We start from the raw sequence: 22,666 nt of genomic DNA, 5'->3' as shown, positions 1-22,666 counted from the left end.
ATTCGAGGCTGAATATAATAAGATGTGGATTTTACGTAACAGTATTAACAACAAGGCAAAACATGTATGAGCTAGAAATTTATACAAGTGGAAGATAAGCAAATGAAGAACCCATGGTAACATAATGGTGAATATATGGGTCATAAATCAGTATACAGACTAGGTCTTATATCTGATCATATATAAACACATAAAATTAATAAGATCATAAATAATATGTTTTAAGCCACTTCTCCAGCCCTAGACAATGATATAAGAAATTAACAGTTAGACTGGACTTCAGAGGCTTTAGGCCACAAAGATCCTGTTTCTGAGACAGAAAATCTTTTGATCACATCAGTCAAAATATTCCTCTTTTTCTTCTGTTAATGTAAGAAAAGTATTCATGCTGCTATAACATTTTAATGAAACTTAGCAAGATACTGTGACATACATTCTTTCATGTGGAACCACCTACATAACTTTTAAGGAAGGCCAGATAGGGATTCCAGTAAGAAAATGGAATGCAGAAAGGTCCCTACCTCACCAAGTAAATATGACTTAGTAACTGGCAAAGACAGAAGTCAAACCCAGGTTTGTTTGGTTTTTTTTGAGATGGAGTCTTGCTCCGTCACCCAGGCTGGAGTGCAGTGGCACGATCTCGGCTCACTGCAGCCTCCCAGGTTCAAGCGATTCTATGCCTCAGCCTCACGAGTAGCTGGGATTACAGGTGTGCGCCATGACGCCCAGCTAATTTTTGTACCTTTAGTAGAGACAGGGTTTCGTCATGTTGGCCAGGGTAGTCTCGAACTCCTGGTTTCAAGTAATCCACCTGCATCGGCCTCTCAAAGTGGTGACATTACAGGCATGAGCCACTGTGCCCGGCCTCAAACCTAAGTTTTCTAATGTTAAATCTGACACTCTTGTCCCCCCCATCTCTCACTCTCTTACCTCACTTCATCCCATGAGGAGCTCTGTAGAGCGCCACTGCCACTTTCCAAGGCAGGGAGGGTAGGAGGTAGATGGATACTGTACTCCCATGAGGGGAGAAGGAAGCAGCATAGTGGCAATAGAGTCATTTTTTTAAAAATGTTATTTTGAAAATGAAATAATTTTGTTCAAGGCTGCTACTAAAAGCAGGGAGGGGGAGAATGCCAGAATAGCAAAAGAAATGATACATAACATTTCATTTCCATTTTCTCTAATTGAGAAGTTTTAAGTTTCCTTTTACTGACAGCTTTGACAAGATTTTTAGAAAGTTAAAAAAATATATTAAAAAAACTCTAAATTAGTTGTATATTTAAATAACTCAGGTCCCAGTCCCCTCCCTCACCTTCCAAAGGTTCTGATTAAATGGTCTGGGATGGACTCTGGACACTGTATATTTGCTCATTTCCAGGTCCCAAAGTATTTCTAACATACAGCTAGAATTGAAAGCCACTGTTCTAACCTTAAATTCACATCAACTGTGGGCCAGGCACGGTGGCTGATGCCTGTAATCCCAGAACTTTGGGAGGCAGAGACAGGTGGATCATGAGGTCAGGAGATCAAGATCATCCTGGCTAACACGATGAAACCTGGCCTCTACTAAAAATACAAAAAATTAGCCAGGTGTGGTGGCACGCACTTGTAGTCCCAGCTACTCGGGAGGCTGAGACAAGAGAATTGCTTGAACCTAGGATGTGGAAGTTGCAGTGACCCGAGATTGTGCCACTGCACTCCAGCCTGGGCGACAGAGAGAGACTCCATCTGGGTGGGGGGTGGGGCAGGGGGTTGGAATCACATCAACTCATCAACTACAACAAAGCCCCTGAAAACACAACTACTAATTGCCATGTGAAAGTGCAGATGATGTTATCATTAAGCTAATTTAGACAAAATCTTTAAGAGTCACGCGATGCATAGCAGTACCTAGTGACATTTTTTAAATTCTGCAAAACAAAATGAAACCCAAATTTATCTATAATTCAAGGCCTTGTTTTCAGACATGAACTTGCATTCTCTAACAGTTACAGAGCAACCTCTGTCCCTATAGCATCCGTTCCCACCAGGGGGTGGTGGAGTGAGGAAGTGATGGGTGTGGTTTTACCCTCAGGGGACCTTCTGCAATGTCTGGGGAGATTTTTGGCATCTAGCAGATGGAAGCCAGGGATGCCCTTAAGCATCTTACCATGCATAGGACAGCCCACCACAAAGACTTATCCAGTCCAAAATGTCAATTGTGCGAACAAACGCTGCTTTATATTAAAAACCTCATTTGGGGTTGGCAGAGTGTGTTTTCCACTCTGGCTATATGAAAATGTCATGAAGATGTGAAGCAAGGGAGCCATCATCAGCCCTTCTCACCAGCTTGGAGGCTTTGACTATTTCTCCAAGCAGCCATAAGTTAGTCATCCTCAACCCCTACTCCTCCATAGGGGTCTCACAGATTGCACAGAAGTTGACCAAAGCTCCATGCTATGGTCATAAATGCCACAGCTCACAGGAGGGGGTGAGAAGGATAACAGCCATTAAGCTCCCAAACTGGGTCTACAGCAGTGCACAACTGTGCTGGAAAACAGCTACTTGTGATAAACAGGACTCTTTAAAATACACATAGGCATTACTGAACAATTGGTGACTCTTTTAAGGATGCAGATGGCATTATGTATCACATCAAAACTCTCAGTAACCTAAAAAGGACAAAAAGAAGTGTCAGGAAATCTAATACTTGAGACTTCTGCTGCATAACTGAAATCTTCAAGAACATTATTTTTTTCTATTGCCTTCCTTCAGAACTTCTCTCCTCTCCTCAATCCTAACTACCCAAGGGGAGGAATAATCAGCAATTTTTGTAAACAATTCATTATCATTGTCAATTGAACGGAGGGAGATTAGAATAGTAGAGAAAACCCTGAATTTTAGCTTCTAGCTCAATCTACTCAAGAATCCCCTCTAGGCCTCAGGGAAACCACTTAATTGCCAGTTAAAAGCTCAGAAAACCGCAGGTTTGGAGTGAGGACCACCTCTGTGTCTTGCAGCAATTAAAAACAAAGAAACAACCAACAAGGACAACATCAAGAACAAACTAAAATTTCGTAAGACAGAAAATTCTCTACCCACTAGATTTTTCTACTTAAACACCCTCGCCCTAAAAGTAATGCTCTTAAACATTTCTCCTCAGGGAAATAGACTATCAGAAGGCATTCCTAAATACAATTCAAAAGATCAATTAATTTCAGTCAATGTAGACTAATTAAAACTAGGTTAGACTATTAAAACTGTAGCATTCAACATTGCTTACAACAATTTTTGTAGTGTTCGTTGTTGGTAGACTTCATTTGTGCAGTATTTCACATATGGGTCAAATGTGGATGCTGTGTGTTTTTCCACGATGTCACTTATATCATCTATGAAGATATTATTCTGATGTCTTGCTTCCAACTCTATAAAGAACCTGAAAAACCAAAGGGAAAAAAGTTTACACATCTTTCATACACTCTAACAGATAACAGGTTATCCTCATGTAATGTTATTACATGGGGTTTGAAAATTCAACAGTACACAGCACCAACTAAAAAATATTTTTAAAAACTACAAAAATTTTATCTAAGTTTAAATCTATCATATCAACACCTCCTTGAGGATGGGCATTGTGGCTCATGCCTATAATCTCAGCACTTTTGGAGGCTGAGGCAGGAAGATCACTTGAGGCCAGGAGTTCAAGACAAGACAAAACCAAAAAAAAAACCTTCTTATTGCTTCAAGTGTTTGGCTTCAAACACCGATAATCCGAGGCATTGCTCTGCCTTCAGGTACTTTAGGCTAAACGTATTTCACTATTTTTCAAGAATTCTTTATGGGAAGGGGAATGAATGCTTATATATTTTATTTATTGAAAAGTACATGAACAAAACACCTAAATAAATGCTTAAAAAATAAGTCTGAGGCCAGGCATGGTGGCCCACACCTGTAATCCCAGCACTTTCGGAGGCCGAGGCGGGTAGATCACGAGTTGGAGCGATCGAGACCATCCTGGCCAACATGGTGAAATGCCGTCTCCACTAAAAATACAAAAATTAGCCAGGTGTGGTGGCACGTGGCTGTAGTCCCAGCTACTCGGGAGGCTGAAGCAAGAGAATCGCTTGAACCCAGGAGGTGGAGGTTGCAGTGAGCCAAGATCGCGCTACTGCACTCCAGCCTGGCGACAGACTCCGTCTCAATAAAAATTAAAAAACAAAAAACAAAACAACAGTCTGAAATAAATCTAACACTATATGTTAGTCAAAATAAAAATAATCATATTATTTTAAACCTGATAATATACACGGTATTTAAATCCCTCCCTTCCTCCCTCCAATCCCTTCCTTTCTCCCTTCCTCCCTTCATCTCTCTTTCCTTTCTTCCTTTCTTCCTTCCTTCCTTCCTTCCTTCCTTCCTTCCTTCCTTCCTTCCTTCCTCTCTCCCTCCCTCCCTCTCTCTCTCTCTTTCTTGCTTTCCTTTCTTTCTTTTCTTTCTTTCTTTCTTCTGAGAAAGGGCCTCACTCTGTCACCGAGGCTGGAGTGCACTGGCATTATCTCTCACCTCACTGCAATCTTTGCTTTCCAGGATCAAGTGATTCTCCTGCCTCAGCCTCCTGAGTAGTTGGGATTACAGGCATGTGCCACCATGCCTGGCTAATTTTTGTATTTTTTAGTAGAGATGGGGTTTCACCATATTGACCGGGCTGGTCTCAAACTCCTGACCTCAACTGATCTACCCACCTTGGCCTCCCAAAGTGTTGGGATTACAGGTGGGAGCCACCACACCCGGCCAGTGTTACCAGATTTAGTGTATAAATAGATAGCAATTTAGGGTCACCTAAATATATACATACAAACAAATGTATGTATCTATAATATACATATATATGGTATATATAATTATATATGTCATATAGATAGCCATTGTTTATCCATTCATCTGCTGATGGGGACTTGGGTAGTTTCTAGTTTTTGGCTACCTGGAATAATGCTGCTATGAACATTTGCATACGAATATCTATTTGTGTGTCTGTTTTCAAGTCTCTGGGGTATATATCTATCGGTGGAATTTTAACCACACTGTGCAGTAGTATGTGTATGGGTGTGGGGGTGTGGGTATCTGTGTGTGTGTGTGTGTTTGAGAGTGTGTAGAGAAATGATAGCATAATACCTGAACCAAAACAGAAGAAGCTGAATTATATACCAAGGAGAGGTTAGTTCACTAAACAAAATTGAGTAAGAAATGATCCTTTCCCTCCCAACACTCGCAGTGGAGTGGTTGATGGGAGGCATGCAGCCAATTACAATAGAGGATCTATAACACGGGTGTGGCATAATAAAATAATAAGTATTTGGTCTTCATCCCTGGTTCTTGGAACACAGCTCCCAAAATACCTGGAATCTCCAGAGTGATAGCAGTGACTTTCGTATGCCAGCGAGATGACTGGTAGCTGGGGGCCCTTAGATAGCTTCGGCATGGCTCTCTGCATGCCAGAAAGACCAAGCAAGGATTGCAGGGTTGGAACTTTTAGCCATGCCTGCCTACCTCCAGTCATAAGAGTTTGAGTTCAATTGTCAAGGAACGATGATTTAATCAATTATGGCTACGTAATAGAGCCTCCATCATAACCCTTAACTGATGGGGTTAGGGAGGGACGATGAACACCTTGAGGTGCTGGGAGGGTAGCAGGCCCTGAGAGGGACTAGGTGGTCTGCAGTACCTACACCCCCTCCAGCCTTGCCCTGTAACAATCTTTGTATTTGGCTGTTCTTGAGTTGTACCCTATATAATAAACCAGAAATTGTAGAGTACCTTCCTGAGTTCTGTGAATCATTTTAGCAAAGCATCAGGGCCTGAAAGAGTGGTGGATTGTGGAAATCCCCCTGCAACTCCGTAGCCAAGTAGGAGAGAAGTGTGGGTAACCTGGGGACCCAATGTTTGCATCTGCCATCTTAAATGAGGGCAGTTTTGTGGGCTGAAACCTTAAACCTGTGGAGTCTGATGCAAACTCAGGGTGGTTAATGTCGGAACTGAAACTGTAGGACTGGAAATGTAGGACACACAATTGGAGTCTCGAGGGTTAGAGAATTGGTTGATATAAGAAAAAAAATCACACATTTGGTGTCAGAAGTATGGTGAGTAAAAATAAAGAGGCCTACAAAGAAAACTCCAGAGGGCAGAGTAACCACCCTCGCGGTAAGCACAGGTGAGGACACCTGTAAGCTGGATCATCACTGCCAAGGATGACATGACGGGAGCAGGGGAGAAGCACAATGGGCAGACGAAGCAACGTGGGTCTGGTTGGGGAAACTGGGAAGTTCAGTGGAGCTGAGGTATAGACTCTAGGAGGAACAAGGGCATAGAAAGAAGACTGCAGAGCAGGCTTGAGCTCAATTGCAAAGGTTAGACTGCGTGCTGGAAAGTTTGGGATTAATCTGCAGACTATAAGAAACCAGTGGAAGCCAATAAATCACTCAATCCGAGAAAACTGGAGCAGAGCAAGGATGGATTACTAGCAGGGAGGGACAGATGGCAAGCAGGCTGGTTAGGTGGCTAATCTGGGCAAGTCGACAATACAGCCTAGTAGTGGAAAATCAAGAGAGGACACAGCGTGGGGTAACAATCTGGAGATAAAATTAATAGACTCAAGAAATTCGTTAGATGGGAAGTCAAGGAAGATGCTGAGATTTCTGGTCAAGGTTTCCACCTGGGCAATAAAGTGGGTTCTTAAACTATTAATGAAGACAGAGATTCAGGAAGAGGGGGAAGAAGCAGGAAGAGCTCCATTTAATTTTGCCTTGGAGATGTCTAATGGACAGCTAAAAATACACATCTGTGAGAATTCAGAGCAACGTGAATTCTAGGTACTGTATAGTTGAGACTACTTGATTTCTAGCTGGTTTTCACATAAATATGAAATATTTGTACAATTGTTTTGTAATGCAAATGTATAGAAAATTGTTCAAAGAAAATTGAAAAAAGAAGAAACCATAAAGCCATTATCATGTAATTCTAGGATATAAATATCTTGAGGCAAGTATCTCTTACAATTTGTCTTTAGCTTACACTGTTACCAGCCTGAAGGAATGCAACTATATAACCAAAAACAACAGTAACTTGGCTTTTCTCAATTAAAAGGAAAATTTCATTTATCACTGTAAAAGTTTTGCCAAAGCACAATATTAAAAATAAGGTACTAATTAAATATCTGTTTATGCTACTTACTTCAATATAAACCAAACCACCCATCTTGTATTTTTACAATGACATAATTAAGACATATTTTAAAGCTTTCTATGTTAAATGATCTACTGGTTATTCTGGGAAATTTGCATACTTTACTAAGTGACCTAGCTACAAAAAGACGAAGAAAGTATTTCTAAAACATGAGGTATGATTTCGGGAACCAAGACTGCTGGTGAATCAAATCAAATCTGAAGCAAAAGTAAAAGTATTCTGGTTCCCCGGATGAAACTTGAATGAAATAATTTGGGCCTACTGGGAGGACAACTTTTTAATGGAAATACGTATTTAAGTTCTATGAATTTTTTTCTGGGGTAATACTTTCATTATTTCCTCTTTGTAGTATTACCAAGATGTTCATGTTTTATAACCAATCATGTTATACAACCTTTATCTTTTTTTCCCCCCTAAAGCATTTCCAGTCTCACCCCTAAAGAGAAACCTTCTGTGGACCAGGAAAAGCTGCCTAGAAACATTCTCTCCTAACCAGAAACACAAGTTAGCCCTGTTGACTGTCAACTCACCATCACAAGGAAACTCACACCCATACTTCAAATAAGTGCTTTAAATGATTGCAGTCTGCCCAGGTGAGCTCCTCAGCTGTGCAGACAATGGTCCTATCAAACATACAAGGCCAACCTCCCAGGAGGTTCAAGATTCAGCTAAAACCCATGTTTGAAAAAAGAGCCTGATGTGGAGCTTGCTTATGGTCTAGTAAGCTTTCTTCTAACATTTTTTAAAACTGCAGGGATTTTTTTTAGGCCTTTTGTGGTTGCTTTATTATGTGATGATCTTAAATGTGGCACTACATTTTTGAGGAAAAAACAAAACCAACAGCGAGCCTGCTTTATGATATGGTCATTATACCCATTTTACAGATAAGAAAACCAAGGCAAAGAGTGCTTAAGTCACAACTTAAGTTTGAAACCAGAGCCAGACCCTGTGCTTGAACCAAAACACCTGCTGTCTCAGCTCTCAGCAGGGGGCTGATCTTGCCCACCTGTTACTATTGGCCAGCCCTCAACGAAGACATCCAGCAAGAAGAGTAGCAGCTGGAACTGAAAGGAAAGAGCTCATTCTCCAAGAAGATTAATGTTGAATGGTCTCAGCAAATAAATTACAGAAATCAACAGAGTGCAGACGTTCACAGTAAGATCCACGCCACGACAAGATGTGAAGACAACAGACAGGTCTGCAACCATATTAGGTTCAGCCTCCAAGAAAGATAATCAGGAGAACCACAGCCAGCAATGTGCTCTGGTCCTGGCTGACACAGTGTGATCAAATACTGGTTTACGGGTGCCCTGTGAAGCCCTCTGGGGGTTATTCATTTTGGCCCTCCGATTCTCGCTCCCCTTTTTGCCTCATGAATCCCACTCATCCTTCATGTATCAGATTAAATTTCATCTCTTCCAGGAAGCCTTCCCTGACCCTACTGGGATAGGCTAAGCTCTCTGGTTCTATGACTTCATAAACCCCCATACTTTTTCTTCAGTGTACCTGTATGATGGCAATTAATTCTTTTATAATTTTTGTTTACTTTTGTCTCTCTTGGCAAGGTCTAGAAGATGGGGCCATGTCTGTTGTGTTCACTACTATACATATATACACACACATATATATAGTGTGTGTATATATATATAGTGTGTGTACATACATATAGTGTGTGTGTATGTATATATAGTATGTGTATACACAAACACACACACACACACACACACCCAGACCTGGCCACAGTACCTGGAATATAGGAGACAGTCAAATATTTGATAAGTGAATATATAAACAAATGAAATTTATTGTTTTAAATAGAAAATGATAAAGGTGAAACATGTAAAAGAATTTTGTTCTATTATTTTACGAAGAGAGTAATACCCACAAATTGGGTCAGTCTCTGTCTTGCTTTTAAAGTGGTCAGTCTCTACCTTGCTTTTATCACTGATAAGTCAACATATATTTAATTGACCACAAGTTGGTTTCCCAGAACTGCAGTAGGTACAGGAAGGGCCATCTATGAAGACACAAACTCCCAGCACAAGTCTTTACACTTCTTCAATTAGGATTACTAACGTGAGACCAAGTCCAATCTGAGTTTCTTCAACGCCAGCTGCATTTTCTGAAAAACCTGCCAGACCAGCCCCTCCCCTATCCAATTCAGGAGGATGCCAGGGAGGCTAAGCAGCTCAACACTCAGCGTTCTAGCTCTGGAAACACAGGAAAAAAGGAGCTCTGGTTATAATCAATGCCGCTGTCCCGTGCCCTCCTCAGAATGGCATCCTTACAAGGTACTTTTTCTTCATTAATATCCATCTGCCTAAAGCAAACTGAAATCATTCCTGGACGACTCCCTCCCTTAAATGAGCTGTCAATCTAAATGGCTGCATTATCCTACCAGAGAAGGTCATATTCACTTAGGCTGGAGACTTGCAACATACCAGGCAGGTTTCACATGTCTAAGTTGCTGTTATATAATAAAATATCTTCACTAAACAAAGAAATATTCCAGATAAGTGGCAGCAAAGTATGTGCTGCTGGAAATACTTTCCTAATACAGAACGTTCTGTACTCTACCAAAATGAATTTATATCTGCTGCCAGTAAGTGAGATTTGGGGCTTCTTTATTTGGAATTTTTTTGGTGGTCACATTGACACTGAAGGTCGACGTCAGTTTCTTTTGACATACTGGATCAGAGAGAGTAAAAGCATGGCAAGCGCACCGCCATTAACCCATGGCAGGCATCAGTAACTGTCTGGCACTCTGCCTACATGCAGAGTTTACACTCCAGGCAGCCATTAACAACACATCAAAATCAATGCTGAAGAAGACGAAGCTCATCAACGAATCCTTCACCAGAGACTAACAGTGATAGGAAATGTGTTGATTTGACAAAAGTATAGGACAGTTGCTTCTCAATCAGAAAATATCCTACCTACATCCTGATCTGGTAAAGGTCTCAAGAGATTTCCTTTTCAGCAGACTATATGTCTTCTCACATTCTATTTTAGCCTTTTCTTCTGAAATTTTCTCTCTGGATTGATAATAAGAGGATAAGAAATTAAAAGTGGTTTGGGACATGAGGGAAAAAAAAAAGCTCTAAACAAAAATGCTCTGGTAGTTCTCGTTCCCATTCTTATAGCTACTGTTTGATCCTTAAAATCTCTAGGATAATTTTTGTTAAACAATTCTTGTCATCCTGTTAAACCTTAAAGATCAGCCTGGATAAATGGCAGAAGAGACTGAGGTAAAAGACACACGCTAAGGGTATTTTCAGGACTTTGAATCAAAGGGTTTTCTTAGCCTTAATACCACACAACACAGAGCCTGCTTAGGTTTAAATCCAGCTCTGCACAGACACCTTTAGTTCAAGGCACCTGGCAAATCCCAAAGAAGGAGAAGGAGAGTGGAGTGGGAGCCCGGGGAGGGAGAGGCAGAGAGACTACAAAACCAAGTGTCCCTCAACTCTTCCGTATCAGTTAAGGCTCCGACGTACTTAGTCCTTCCTCTTACTGATAATGTATTTGCTAGAAGGAATATATACAAGACCATAAAAATATAGGAAAACAGTATAAAAAAAGACCTTGCAATTCTAATACTATTAAGACTGAGTTTTTGCCTAAAAATGACCATTTAAAGTATTTATCATTTGAACTTGCTTCACAGAAATAAAGTGGAGAAAAAGGAACTTGTTCCCATGGTAACCTGCAGACTTGATTCTTTTGTTTCTGTGCTACTCAAATGCATTCACCCATATTTTAATTTCTCCCAGAAAGGAGGATAACACTCCTCAGATATAGGGATAATGAATGACAGAAAACATATGCCAGCACTCTTACCACAACATCCTTAGAAGAGAAAAGAGTCTGTGAATGCTTGGGCCTGAGATGCTCTGGGTTATTATGGAGAGCTTTTCAATTTATAATTACATTTTTCATGTGGATATAACCATTAATTTCCATCTAATGAAAACTGCCCCCTAATTTTATATATGACCATGGAGACACAGACAAGTATGCCTGTTCACCCCGGGATCTCCAGTGCCTAACAAAGAGTAAACACTCAATAGATACACTGAATGAATCAATACTAGGTCCCTATTATTCTTCCTTTCCCCACTATTAAAGTGCATTCTTCCAAGGAGAACAATGAGAAAAAAACACAAAGCAAGTATCTACCAGGATGATTTAGTAACCACATTAAACTATCACTTCTGATGGGGGTGAGCTCCGCGGGGAGGCCAGCTTTCCCAGCTGTCAGAATCAGGTTGGCAAATATCACGTGTGGAAGTTTACACTCCGTACACAGCATCCTCCATGCAGGGTGTGCATCTGCAAGAACAGTTTTGCTAATCCATTGCCTGGCAAAAATTCTTGAAAATTCAAATCCTAGGAAAGGTTTGACTTCTAAGGAACATTTGCTTTCAGGATACGATTGCTATAAAACCAATTATGTGACCTTTCCATTTTAGCTGCCCAGAAGGGTATTGCTGTTTAATCCTCACTCACAGAAACTCGAACAGAAGTGGCTAGGCATGCTTGCTCTCTTCAACTCTGCCTTGTTTGCCTTGTTTTGTTTCCCACTTAAACAGCCTCATTGAGTACACGTATTTTATTGTAAGTTTCCTTGAGCCTTTTATGGATGCAGTTGGGGTATAAATAATAAATTATAAACAAACTGGGAGAATGTGGATTCTTAGTTGCTGCTTGGAAACTGCACGAAGAATGAATTTACAGAATATTGGAATGAAGTCAAGTAAAATGAAAAAGCTTTTGCATGCCAAAGCCCCCTTTCCTATTGTGGACTGGTCATTCTGGGATAAAAATCAGTACAGGAAAGAACACATTTCTCTTTGGGCACTATTTCCAGTTCCTTTTCAGGGAGCGCCCATGATACTTCACATCCAAATTCAGCCAATGGTAAAAATAACATTTAAGGTGGGCCCCAAATCCTTGAATCTCAGGTTTTCTTTATTAAATATGCCCCCCGAAAGCTGTCTTCCTAAAAAAAAGAAATGCTTTCTATAGCTTCCATCAGTTTCATTAAAACAAAACAAAACAAACAAACAAACCAAAAAATGGAACCAGAGTACAGGATTTTGAAAAACTCTAGAGGTCAGTTTCTTAAGCCACAGTATCCTAAGGAAAATGATGCTTGTCTACATGAGGGAAATAGAATTTCACTTCCTTTCTGATATTTTCCAATCCTGCTCCAGCTCATATGAAGCAGCTGATTCCAGCTTACCCCTTTCACACAACCCTCCCCTTCAACTTTAATCAAAGGCTTTAAAATACTTTCTTTTTAAATATTATTAGCATGGATTAGCAAAGCATCAGAAGAATAAGATGTATGGGGTAAACAAGTCCTTGCCCTGATTTTAAGTAGATTTGGAAATGATAAATTTCCATTATTCATTTATGAAAACAAAACAAACAACTCAGTGGAGAAGACAGGGCCAACAGTCCTGCTATAGACAGTGATCAGCCCAAGAAAGACCACTGGCAACCAAGAGAAAAAGGAAGCATGCCAGGAAGAAAAGGTCTTGTAAATCAAAGGTAGTGAGAATAAAAGAATGAAAAGAGGGAAAGTATGCTTATTAGGTTTCCAAATCACCTCCTCAAAACCAAAGACCAGACTTTCCACTTTCTCTTTTTCCCAAACTTTATGCTTTCCTTTTCCTTCGATATTGGTGAGATGGGATCTGTTACCTCATGAGTAAACTCTATAATAATATCTATAAGTGAATACACTTGCAGACAAAGTCCATTTCACAGATTGCCACACTGTACATACTGTAGCACTAGCTAGGCTAATTGTGTACCATGCACATCACCTCTTTGGGAAATGTCAGCAGGGTACTGGTTACAAGTGAAAACTCTGGAGCCAAACCACGTGGGTTCAAATCCCAGCTCCCTCTTTTATTAGCCATATACCCGTAGGCAATTTTACATCCCCACATCATGCCTTTATTTCCTTATTTGCAAAATGGGAATATAATGGTATGATCTCATTAGGTTCTCACGCTGACTGAGCTAAAACATGTTAAGTGCCTAGAACATGATCTGGCACATGGTACATGCTCATTAACATTAATCGTCATTTAAAGTGCAATAAAATGCCTTTCCCTCCTATATGAATTCATAGAATTCACATGTCTTTTAAATAAAACCAGTAGGCTTCTTCATTTTCTAGTTCATGCAGTTCAAGGACAGCAAGCCTCATTCCTATCCTGTATTTCCATTAAGTCTGGGTGGGCAGGTGTAACATAATCCTGTCATATACCAGATCTGCTCAGAATCACAGGTAAACACTTTCTTATCAACTTTTTAAAAATTTAGTAGGTACTTACCAATGACAAAATTAGAGGAGGATGCAGCACAGAACTTTTTAAATCCTTTGTGTTGGTACCTCCCCAGTGAGTTACATGTGGGAGAGAAATGAACCAAGGAAAACTAACAGTTCTCAGCAACTGATAAGTGGTGGAACATTTCTTTACATGCAAATACTGTCCTTGGCCTTAGTGTAATCATTGTGAGGAGAAGTCATGTCACAATTAAGAAGCCCTGAGCAAGGCACAGACACACTTGGCAAAAACACAAAGGGCGTCATGTTTATTTTTAGAGCCCCCTGTGGCAGGTTAAGTTATGGTCATGTACACGTCTATTACTTATGTCCATCATCTCAAAAATGTCCATGTCCTGTGAGTATGTTATCTAACATGGTAAAAGTGATTTTACAGACATGATTAAATGAGACTGAGATGGGAAAATCATCCTGGATTATCCAGGTGGGCTTAAAGTAATCATAGAGGTCCTTAAAAGAGAGGGGCAGGAGGATAAGAGTCAGAAGAGAAGTAGAAATCAGAGAGAAGATGGTAAGCAGTAGGTTTCGAAGACAGAAAAATTCATAAGCCAAGATACAAAGGTGACTTCTAGAAGCTGGAAAAAGCAAGAAAACGGATTCTCCCCTTAGAGCCTCCAGAGGAAACAGCCTAGTGACACCGTGACTTTAGCCCAGTGAAATTGATTTCAGACTTCCCACCTTCAGAATTGCAAAAGAATAAATTTGTGTTGTTTTAAACCACTAAGTTTGTGGTAATTTGTTACAGCAGCAATAGAAAACTAATACATCCTCTTAATCTGTTTTAAAAACTCTCTTCTAACCTCTTGTTCCATTCCCAGTAACCAACATCCAGTATCTGCATATGGGTCCCTTGTTACTCCTAGGCCCTACTATATAGCTTCATCCATCCCAGAAAGCTGATGGTTCCAGACCCAATTCCCTTCCCTACCCATTCTTTCAGTGACTACTTAGTGAACGCCTATTATATGCCAGGCTCTATTCTAGCCTTATAAAATACACAGCCCAAGACAATTCCAACAAAAGTCTCTGTCTTCACGGCACTCACCATCTAGTTCTCAGAGAGGCTAGCCTTCTCTGTTCAATTCCCTCAGGGCCCTGCTGCAGGACTGCATAAACAATTGCGGAGCAGCAATGGTGGAAAAAGGAGCCAAACCACTTTCCTTTCCAGTAGATTCTCTGAAAGATACTCTAAAAAGCAAGAAAGCTTCTCATCAGGCAATCGGCAGGAAGGAGGAAGGCAGGAGAAAAGGGAGGAGAGAGGTGAGAGAGTAGTTTGAACAAAGACAGAATACTCAGATTATGCCCAGGCAATGTGTTGGTGAACTTCACGGTTTGCTAATGGTGTCAGAGCAATCACAAGCTCTCCGAAGTTACATGCCAAGTTTGTTGTGTCAGTATAATTATACATGCATATATATATACATATATATATATTTTTTTTTGAGGAAGCAAGAAACATATGGCTATTGGAAGATTTTCAAAGGGGTCCATAACAAAAAGAAGTTTAATAATCACTGACTTGTATAATGAAACATCTACAAAAGAACTTGGAAATTACTATTAAATGAAATTATAAACATAGTCTGGGCCTAGACTGTGCAGAACTTGAAATGCCCTGTTAGGGAGTTTCAATTCGTTTCGAAGTAACAAGAGAACCACTAGGGTTTCTGGTATTTTAGGAAAGTAACCCTGGAGGGAGCAGGGTGAAGGGCAGGATGCAGGGCTGGAAAAGACTGAACTGAGGTGCAAAGGTGGTAAAGAGGCCAGCTGCAAGTCTACACATATCATCCACTTAAGAAGAGGCTGGCAGTTCCTCAAAATGTTAAACATAGTTTCCATATGACCCTTCAATTCCACTCCTAAGTATATACCGGGGGGAAATAAAAATCTAAAGCACAAAAACTTGAACACAAATGTTCTTGACAGCATAATTTAAAATAAAAAATAGAACCCAATATCCACTAATTACTGAGTAGATAAATAAAATGTGACACATCCATACAATAACGTATTATTCAGCAATGAAAAGTACTTACTTACACATTACAATATGGATAAACCTTGAAAAACCTTATGCTAGATAAAAGAAAGCAGTCATAAAAGACCACATTTATATATTCTATTAATATGAAATATCCAGAACAGTCAAATCCATAGAAACAGAAAGTAGATTGTGGCAGCCTAGAGCAGGGGAAGTGTGGTGGGAAATGGCGAGTGCTAATGGGTAGGGCATTTCTTTTGGAGGTGATGAAATCGTGAAACTGTGGTGATGGTTGCATGATCTGTGACTATACTAAAAATCACTAAATTATACAATTTAAATGGGTTATTTGTATGGCATATGAATTGTGATCTCAATAAAGCTTGTTTGTTTGTTTGTTTATTTTGAGATGGCGTCTCGCTCTGTCGACCAGGCTAGAGTGCAATGGCATGGTCTTGGCTCACCGCAACCTCCACCTCCCGGGTTCAAGTAATTCTCTTGCCTCAGCCTCCTGAGTAGCTGGGATTACGATTACAGGTGCCTGCCACCATGCTAGGCTAATTTTTGTATTTTCAGTAGAGATGGGGTTTCACCATGTTGGCCAGGCTGGTCTCGAACTCCTCACTTCGTGATCTGCCTGCCTTGGCCTCCCGAAGTGCTGGGATTATTACAGGTGTGAGCCACCACCACGCCTGGCCAATAAAGTCCTTTTAATAGGAAGTGCAGCAGCTAGAGAAATGGATGGAAGGCCGGGGCTTGTATCAGCTAGTTCTGTTCACATACAGAGTGCTCTCTTTTCCTGCTTCCCCAGATAGCGGATTTTGTATGTGTTTCATCCCTTTTCAAGTGAATCTTACAAAAAGTCCCAAGACTTCCACAATAACAGAGAGCTGTTCTGCTTGTAGTAGGGTCAGGAGGCCCAGGGCCCAGTTATTTGGCTTCCCTGACACCCAAATTGGCAGACCCTAAAGTGCCTTCAGGGAATTCCAGGCCTGATGGAATGCAATCGAAACCACTCTATAGATCCAAATGGCTGAGAGATGTGGAATGTTAAGCATCTTTGTAAGGTCAGTGAGAGGGAATTTAGCCAGAATGCCCCCCACCCCAGTCACACCAGGGAATTAGAGACAGTTATGTCCACACTAAAGCCAGTCCTGCACAGTCTTTAACACATCCCAACTGTTATCCTTCTGCTTAATCACCACGCAAGGTACCCTGGTAAGAGGAAATAATGGTTTCACTTATAGGAAGCTAAGGAAAGTTTGCTTCTATACCCTCTTCTAAGGCTTTTGGAGAGGTCCAATGCATGTCAATTTAGTCCACAAGGGTCAAATGTTTCATATCCCAAAATCTTACCTGGCATTTGACCATAACCAAGGTGCTGGCAGCCTCTAACTTTAATAACAGTAAATTTAGAATTATAAAATATGTTATTTCTTTAGGGAAATTTCTATATCATGTGTATTCTTAAATCTATGCTTCCTGCTGCCAGTCATAATTTGTAAACCATAAACACTCACATTTCACCAATGTTCTGTTTCATACATGCACCCCTTACTTGTCTTATTTCTCTACCTGGGCTCTGAAACACACATATTCTGCAATGGACTTTTTATGGTATTTACTCTTCTCCCTTTTATTCTTGCATCAGTCCCCTTTTAGAGAAACGACCAAGCCAGACACAGAGGTGTATGGCTATAATTTTAGCTACTCAGGAGGCTGAAGCAACAGGATTGTTTGAGCCCAGGAGTTCGAGACTAGCCTGGGCAATACAGGAAAACCTCATCTCATAAAAAGATATATATATATATTTAAAAAGGTAAAAGGAATCTACCAAAATCTGCTTCTAAAAATGTCTCTGGTCTCATTACCCTTTTTCTCTGAAACATCAGACCCGGCTTTTCAAACCGAATTTCTAACTACTGGCTTCGAACCATACAACACCCTCTATGTAAAGCACACAGAGCCACCTCTTCTTAGTTCTTTCCAACCACCTCTCAGCTACCCTATGCCTTTCAGCCAGCCTAAATGCCTGGACCCACCTACATCCTGTGAGGTAGCGTCACTGCGAAATCTTCTTTCATTGCTTGTGAAGGATGTTGACACTGATAACCAGGACTATGTCACTCACCAGGACCCAGAGCAGTTGACTGGGAAGTAATCATTACGCCTTCTGGGAGTTTGTCATTTTCTAACGTTACATCTTTTTTTTAATTGCCTCTTCATAGTTACAGTGAAAACTACCAAAAAAAGTTCATCTTAACTTTGGTCCATATACATATACCCTTGCATTTTGTCACTTCCCTACCCAAGACTGGCTCCCAAACATTCTCTCCATCCTCACTTTCTGCCACAAAAGCAGAGCTGGCTCCCAGCCAGATGCAGGAATGTGAAAAATACTAAAGAAACTGCCTATTTGTCATTTACTCAGGGGAAGGCTGCACTGTGATTCTTTCACAGGGTGATAGTCTCCAGTTTTAAAAGAGATGGAGAAAGATACACCTGCAGAACAGAAGGTAGGCACCACTGGATAGCTAGACTGTGGGATCCAGGCCCTGCCAGGGTAACATGACTGTTTGAGTTGTCAGCAGCTACTCTGGTTTCTATAAAATGTCAGAGCCCCAAAATGAGTTGGCACCTGGGCTAATAACAAAGCCAGCACAGAATGATTACCTGTTATTATATGCAATAGCTAAACTATACCCTGCATCATGCTTTACAGTTCCCAAGTGGGTTTATACATCTTTCCATTAAACATTAGTACCATTTCCAAGTGCTTTCCTTAGAACTTATTACAGCTATGCAAAATAAATACCATCTGGCTTCTTTGTAAAACAAAACAAAACATACAGTGCCAATACTTTCCTTTGAAGGGGGTACTAAAACACCCTCCTTCAGTTATTGAGAATTGTTCCCTGGGAAGTGGTCTTTGAAACAAAAATCATTTGTAGGCTCTAATTTGTAAATGAGTATTTCTCAGGAGATACATACCAGAGGCAATTAGCTTCCTGAAAAAGTAAGTGTGATTTATCTTTACTAAATTATCTATAGGAATGTTAAAAGGACTCAAGATTTTTGAAAAGACAATTTTAAAGATTTTTCTTTTACAAATCTCCAGGGTTTGGTACATTAATTCCTTGCACTTTTTTAACACTAGCTTGAAGTGTAACAGTAGAAAAAGAAGAGGAAAGTATTTCATTTCCTTGGAAAGTTAATGAACATATGAAAAGGTAAAAAGAGTTACCAGGATGCCTGCCCTCCCTCTCCAACAGTAGAAACAGCCTACAATATGCAGCTTCCACGCTGAGTTCCATGTGCAGCCCGAGTCAGGCTTCAACATTTTGATTTAGGACTAGGTACAGGTGTAGGAACAGAGGTCAAAGATCTAACCATTATGGTTTATAGAACCTTTAATACAAGATGAATGGGATGCCATCACATTTTCTTAGACTTTCAAAATCTGAACTTTACCCTCTAGTCTTATGACACAGAATGGTAAATTCAATTTTTTTAAAAAAACATAGAGGCTAAAAGCATTATATATAGGAGACCCACTCATAGTAAATCATGACTTGCATGCTGAGGGCACTTACACTATGTCAAGGACAGTTAGAGATTGAACATAAAAATAGTCTCCTTCATCATTTTTCTTTGCAATGCTTATAAAAAGTATATTTATCTATATATTGTCTAATTTTAAGCATTTTCTCATTTTCTTTGCCAAGCCAACTCAAATTTCTTAACTATTTTTTAATTCAGAAAAAAAGAGTGTGTATATATATGTAAATATTTCCTCATTCTTTTAAAGAAAGGCTACTTTGTTTTTATTTCTGTATTAATACAATAAAAAAGAAATCTACCTGATCCTTTAAGTGCTCTAACATAAAAAATCTGACAAAGGCATATTATTTAACTGATTGCCCAATTAATTTTAACAGGAATGAAAATGAAGGAAAGATCAGCATGCTTTATCACTGAAAGTTATATAATTGTATTTCCTCAATGCCTCAAATTACATAATATTAGTATTTGTTAATATAATTAAGATATATTTTCCCTTCTTCCCTCCAACCCCTGCTGAATCTGTAGAGAGGCTCTCTGAGGAACTTCAAGACTGCCACCTGATGCACAGGCACAAGCCCCAGTCATTGTATCAAGCCAACACAGAGTGCTTCAGAGCTCTCAAATGGATGGCTGGTGGATTGAAACTGCCCTACACGTGTATTTTAAAAACCTAAATTAGCTCCAAACATTTAAACATTAAGGAACTGCAACCACACATCTAGATTTCCCACTTTTTCTGAAACATCAGTAGATCTGGCAACACTGAACTCATTCCACCATGGCTGGAACGACTGGCGCTGTACTCATAGCCCAGTTTATGGTGATCCCACTACTCAGACCCATCTCACACCCATCCTACTTTATTCAGCTACATGGCCTGGCTGCCAGGGCAGGTATTTGAACTTGTCTCCCTGTAGAGAGAGCTCTGAAGTCAGATCTTGTCTGAATTCTGGCCTCTACTTAGTTATCTGAGTACTTACTTACTTGGATACAACTTATTTAATCTCTGTTTCTCATCTGCTAAAAAAGATAATACTATATCCTTCATAGGTTGCGGCAAGGATTAAATAACATAAAGTACTAAAAGAACTTACCACAGTACTCAGCACACTGGGCTGAATAAATGGTGGTAGATACTATTATCATCTTCAAATGACAAGGCATTTAAGAAATACTTGAGAAGATGCTGATTTTCATCCAAGCCAAAAAGGTTTCTGAAATCACTCATTTCAACCCTCCAAATTTATGTTTTATTTAGAAACAAATTGAGCTTTTAGGGACTCATCAAACTTCTGCTCTTGTTTGTCAGGAACCTGCAGGCCTCCACTCTACATATGCAGAGAAAAGAATAAGCAAAACTCTGCAAAGTCTGGTTTTCATTTAGTTGCTAAGACAAGCAATAGATTGCAAAAATAGTTTTATGCATGTATCAATCTGTTCCCTACCCCTGAAAAGTTTCTCATATTAACATAAAGCAGGAAGAGAATGCCAGCTTTCATTAACCTATAAAACATTAAGCATTAAAGAACGAATTAATTGCTGCAATTAGCAGCAAACGTTGACAAATGTATGGTTGTAAAATGTTTATCTTTCATTATAAAGGCTTCGGAGTTTGCAAATTGCAATAATTGATATCTCTGTAAGAACTGTAATTAATTGAGAACTTTTACAGTTCAAATACAGAAGGAGTAAAGGGAAGAAAAATTACATTCAATCATCTCTTCATAATTTTAATGTAATCTTGGTAAATTAAAATTGGCAGAAAATCTTACCAACTTATATTCATAATCTGAGACAGACGAAACTATAACAGAAGCTAAATCCAATTACTTATACTATATTGGCAAAAGTCCAAGGCAGTAACATAATGAATTTTTAGGTGGATGGCTGCAGATGGGGTGGGGGGGGGGTGGCAGGAGTGGAGGGTAATGCAAAGAAGAATCCATGGAAACCTTGCTAATAAATTTCCTTGAAATGGCATAATTAAGAGTATGAGAAGGTATTAATAGTACTTGACTGAATATACTATACTCTGACAATAAAGCAAACGTTGCTGTAAAACCTTAACCATTTCTCAAATGTTGATTTTGGCTACGACACATGTGAAAATTGGTACTTATGATCCTTAATAAGCATTTTACTTCAAAGTCAACAATTGTACAGCACAGCCCGTCCCTTATATAATGACAACTTTAAGTTACAAAATGGAGGCATTATTTATGCAATTTATGTTTATAAAGCTAATTATTTTTATAAACCAAATCACTATAAATGATCCAAAAAAACCCCTTGGATATTTATTTTGTAAGAAGAAACATACTGGGGATGAACACGTTCCCCTTAGAATGAATGTATCTGTTCTATATGGCTGGCTCTTCCTTTTTTTTTTTTTTTTAGACAGAGTCTTGCTCTGTTGCCCAGGCTAGAGTGCGGTCGTGTGATCTCAGCTCACTGCAACCTCTGCCTCCTGGGTTCAACCGATTCTCATGTCTCGATCTACAGAGTAGCTGGGACTACAGGCGCACACCACCACGCCCGGCTAATTTTTGTATTTTTAGTAGAGATGGGGTTTGCCATGTTGGCCAGGCTGGTCTTGAACCACTGGACTCAAGCTATCCACCCACCTTGTCCTCCCAAAGTGCTAGGATTACAGGTGTGCATCACGGTGCCTGGCCATGGCTGGCTCTTCCTAGACTGGCCTACGAAGAGACACAAAGCCCGTGCTTTCCACACACAACCTGTGCTTTCTACATTCTGAAAACAAACCAGAGCAGAAGACTCATCCACTTTCCACAGTTACTGTGAAACTTCAACAGCATCTACTGCCATTTAGAGTGAAGTGCTCGACCTCCTCTTCACTTTTCACTTATTTGGAAGTGATGCTGATTACTCTGATAATCTTCTGGAAGGCACAGAGGCATGCTACGACTCCAGGATTCCAAAAGGGTATTCTTTTTACATTGATGACACCTCAAATGAGTCCGTTGCACCTGCTTCTTGTGCAGAGCCTTTCCTGTCTACAACTCTGTATCTCACTGACAAGGCGCAAAATATTGATCTTCAAAAGAGCGCGACAAGAGACTGAAACCATTCTTAAGGCATGTGGATTTCTTCCTTTATAAATGTGGAAGAAGAAGAAAAAAACTTACATCTTGCTTGCCTTCTAGAGCACACCATACTCCCGGGTTTCCTTCTACTCCCACTGGCTTCTCCTTCTCGGCATTCTTGGCCAGTCCTCCCCCATCCCGATCTTCTCAATATCTTAGTGTTGGAAGGCCCCAGGGCTTGGTGATCAGCTTTTTCTTCTCTATCTCTAGTCTTTCTCCAGCAATCTCATTCAGCACCATTGCTTGAAATTCCATCTATGTGCTAACCACTCCCAAATATGTCTCCAGTCTTCAAATGGCCCAAATCCAAACCTATTTATCTGCCTATTCAATAGGGCCTTTTATGTCTCATAGCCATCTCAAAAGGCTATGTGGGACAAGGGACAAATAACACTGCAAAACTCAATAGTATTAGAAAAGGTGAAGCCATAG

The 22,666-nt window shown here is 40.0% G+C and overlaps 1 protein-coding gene across 5 annotated transcripts in view; it reads right to left on the bottom strand.

Moving 5' to 3' along the window:
• ARHGEF26 (Rho guanine nucleotide exchange factor 26) overlaps positions 1–22,666 on the bottom strand; it is a 137,099-nt gene that overhangs the window by 64,367 nt on the left and 50,066 nt on the right. For all 5 annotated transcript variants that reach the window (XR_012430809.1, XR_012430808.1, XM_005546153.4 and 2 more), the window contains one exon: positions 3,263–3,415. Coding sequence is in view for 3 of the 5 variants with exons in the window: in XM_005546153.4 (XP_005546210.3) it covers positions 3,263–3,415 (153 nt within the window). In the remaining 2 variants the exon portion in view is untranslated. The remainder of the gene's footprint in view (positions 1–3,262; positions 3,416–22,666) is intronic.

The sequence above is a fragment of the Macaca fascicularis genome, chromosome 2 (assembly GCF_037993035.2).
Source record: "Macaca fascicularis isolate 582-1 chromosome 2, T2T-MFA8v1.1".
NCBI lineage: Eukaryota > Metazoa > Chordata > Mammalia > Primates > Cercopithecidae > Macaca > Macaca fascicularis.
The sequence above is the reverse complement of the archived record's forward strand: the minus strand, read 5'-3'. Positions and strand labels throughout refer to the sequence as shown.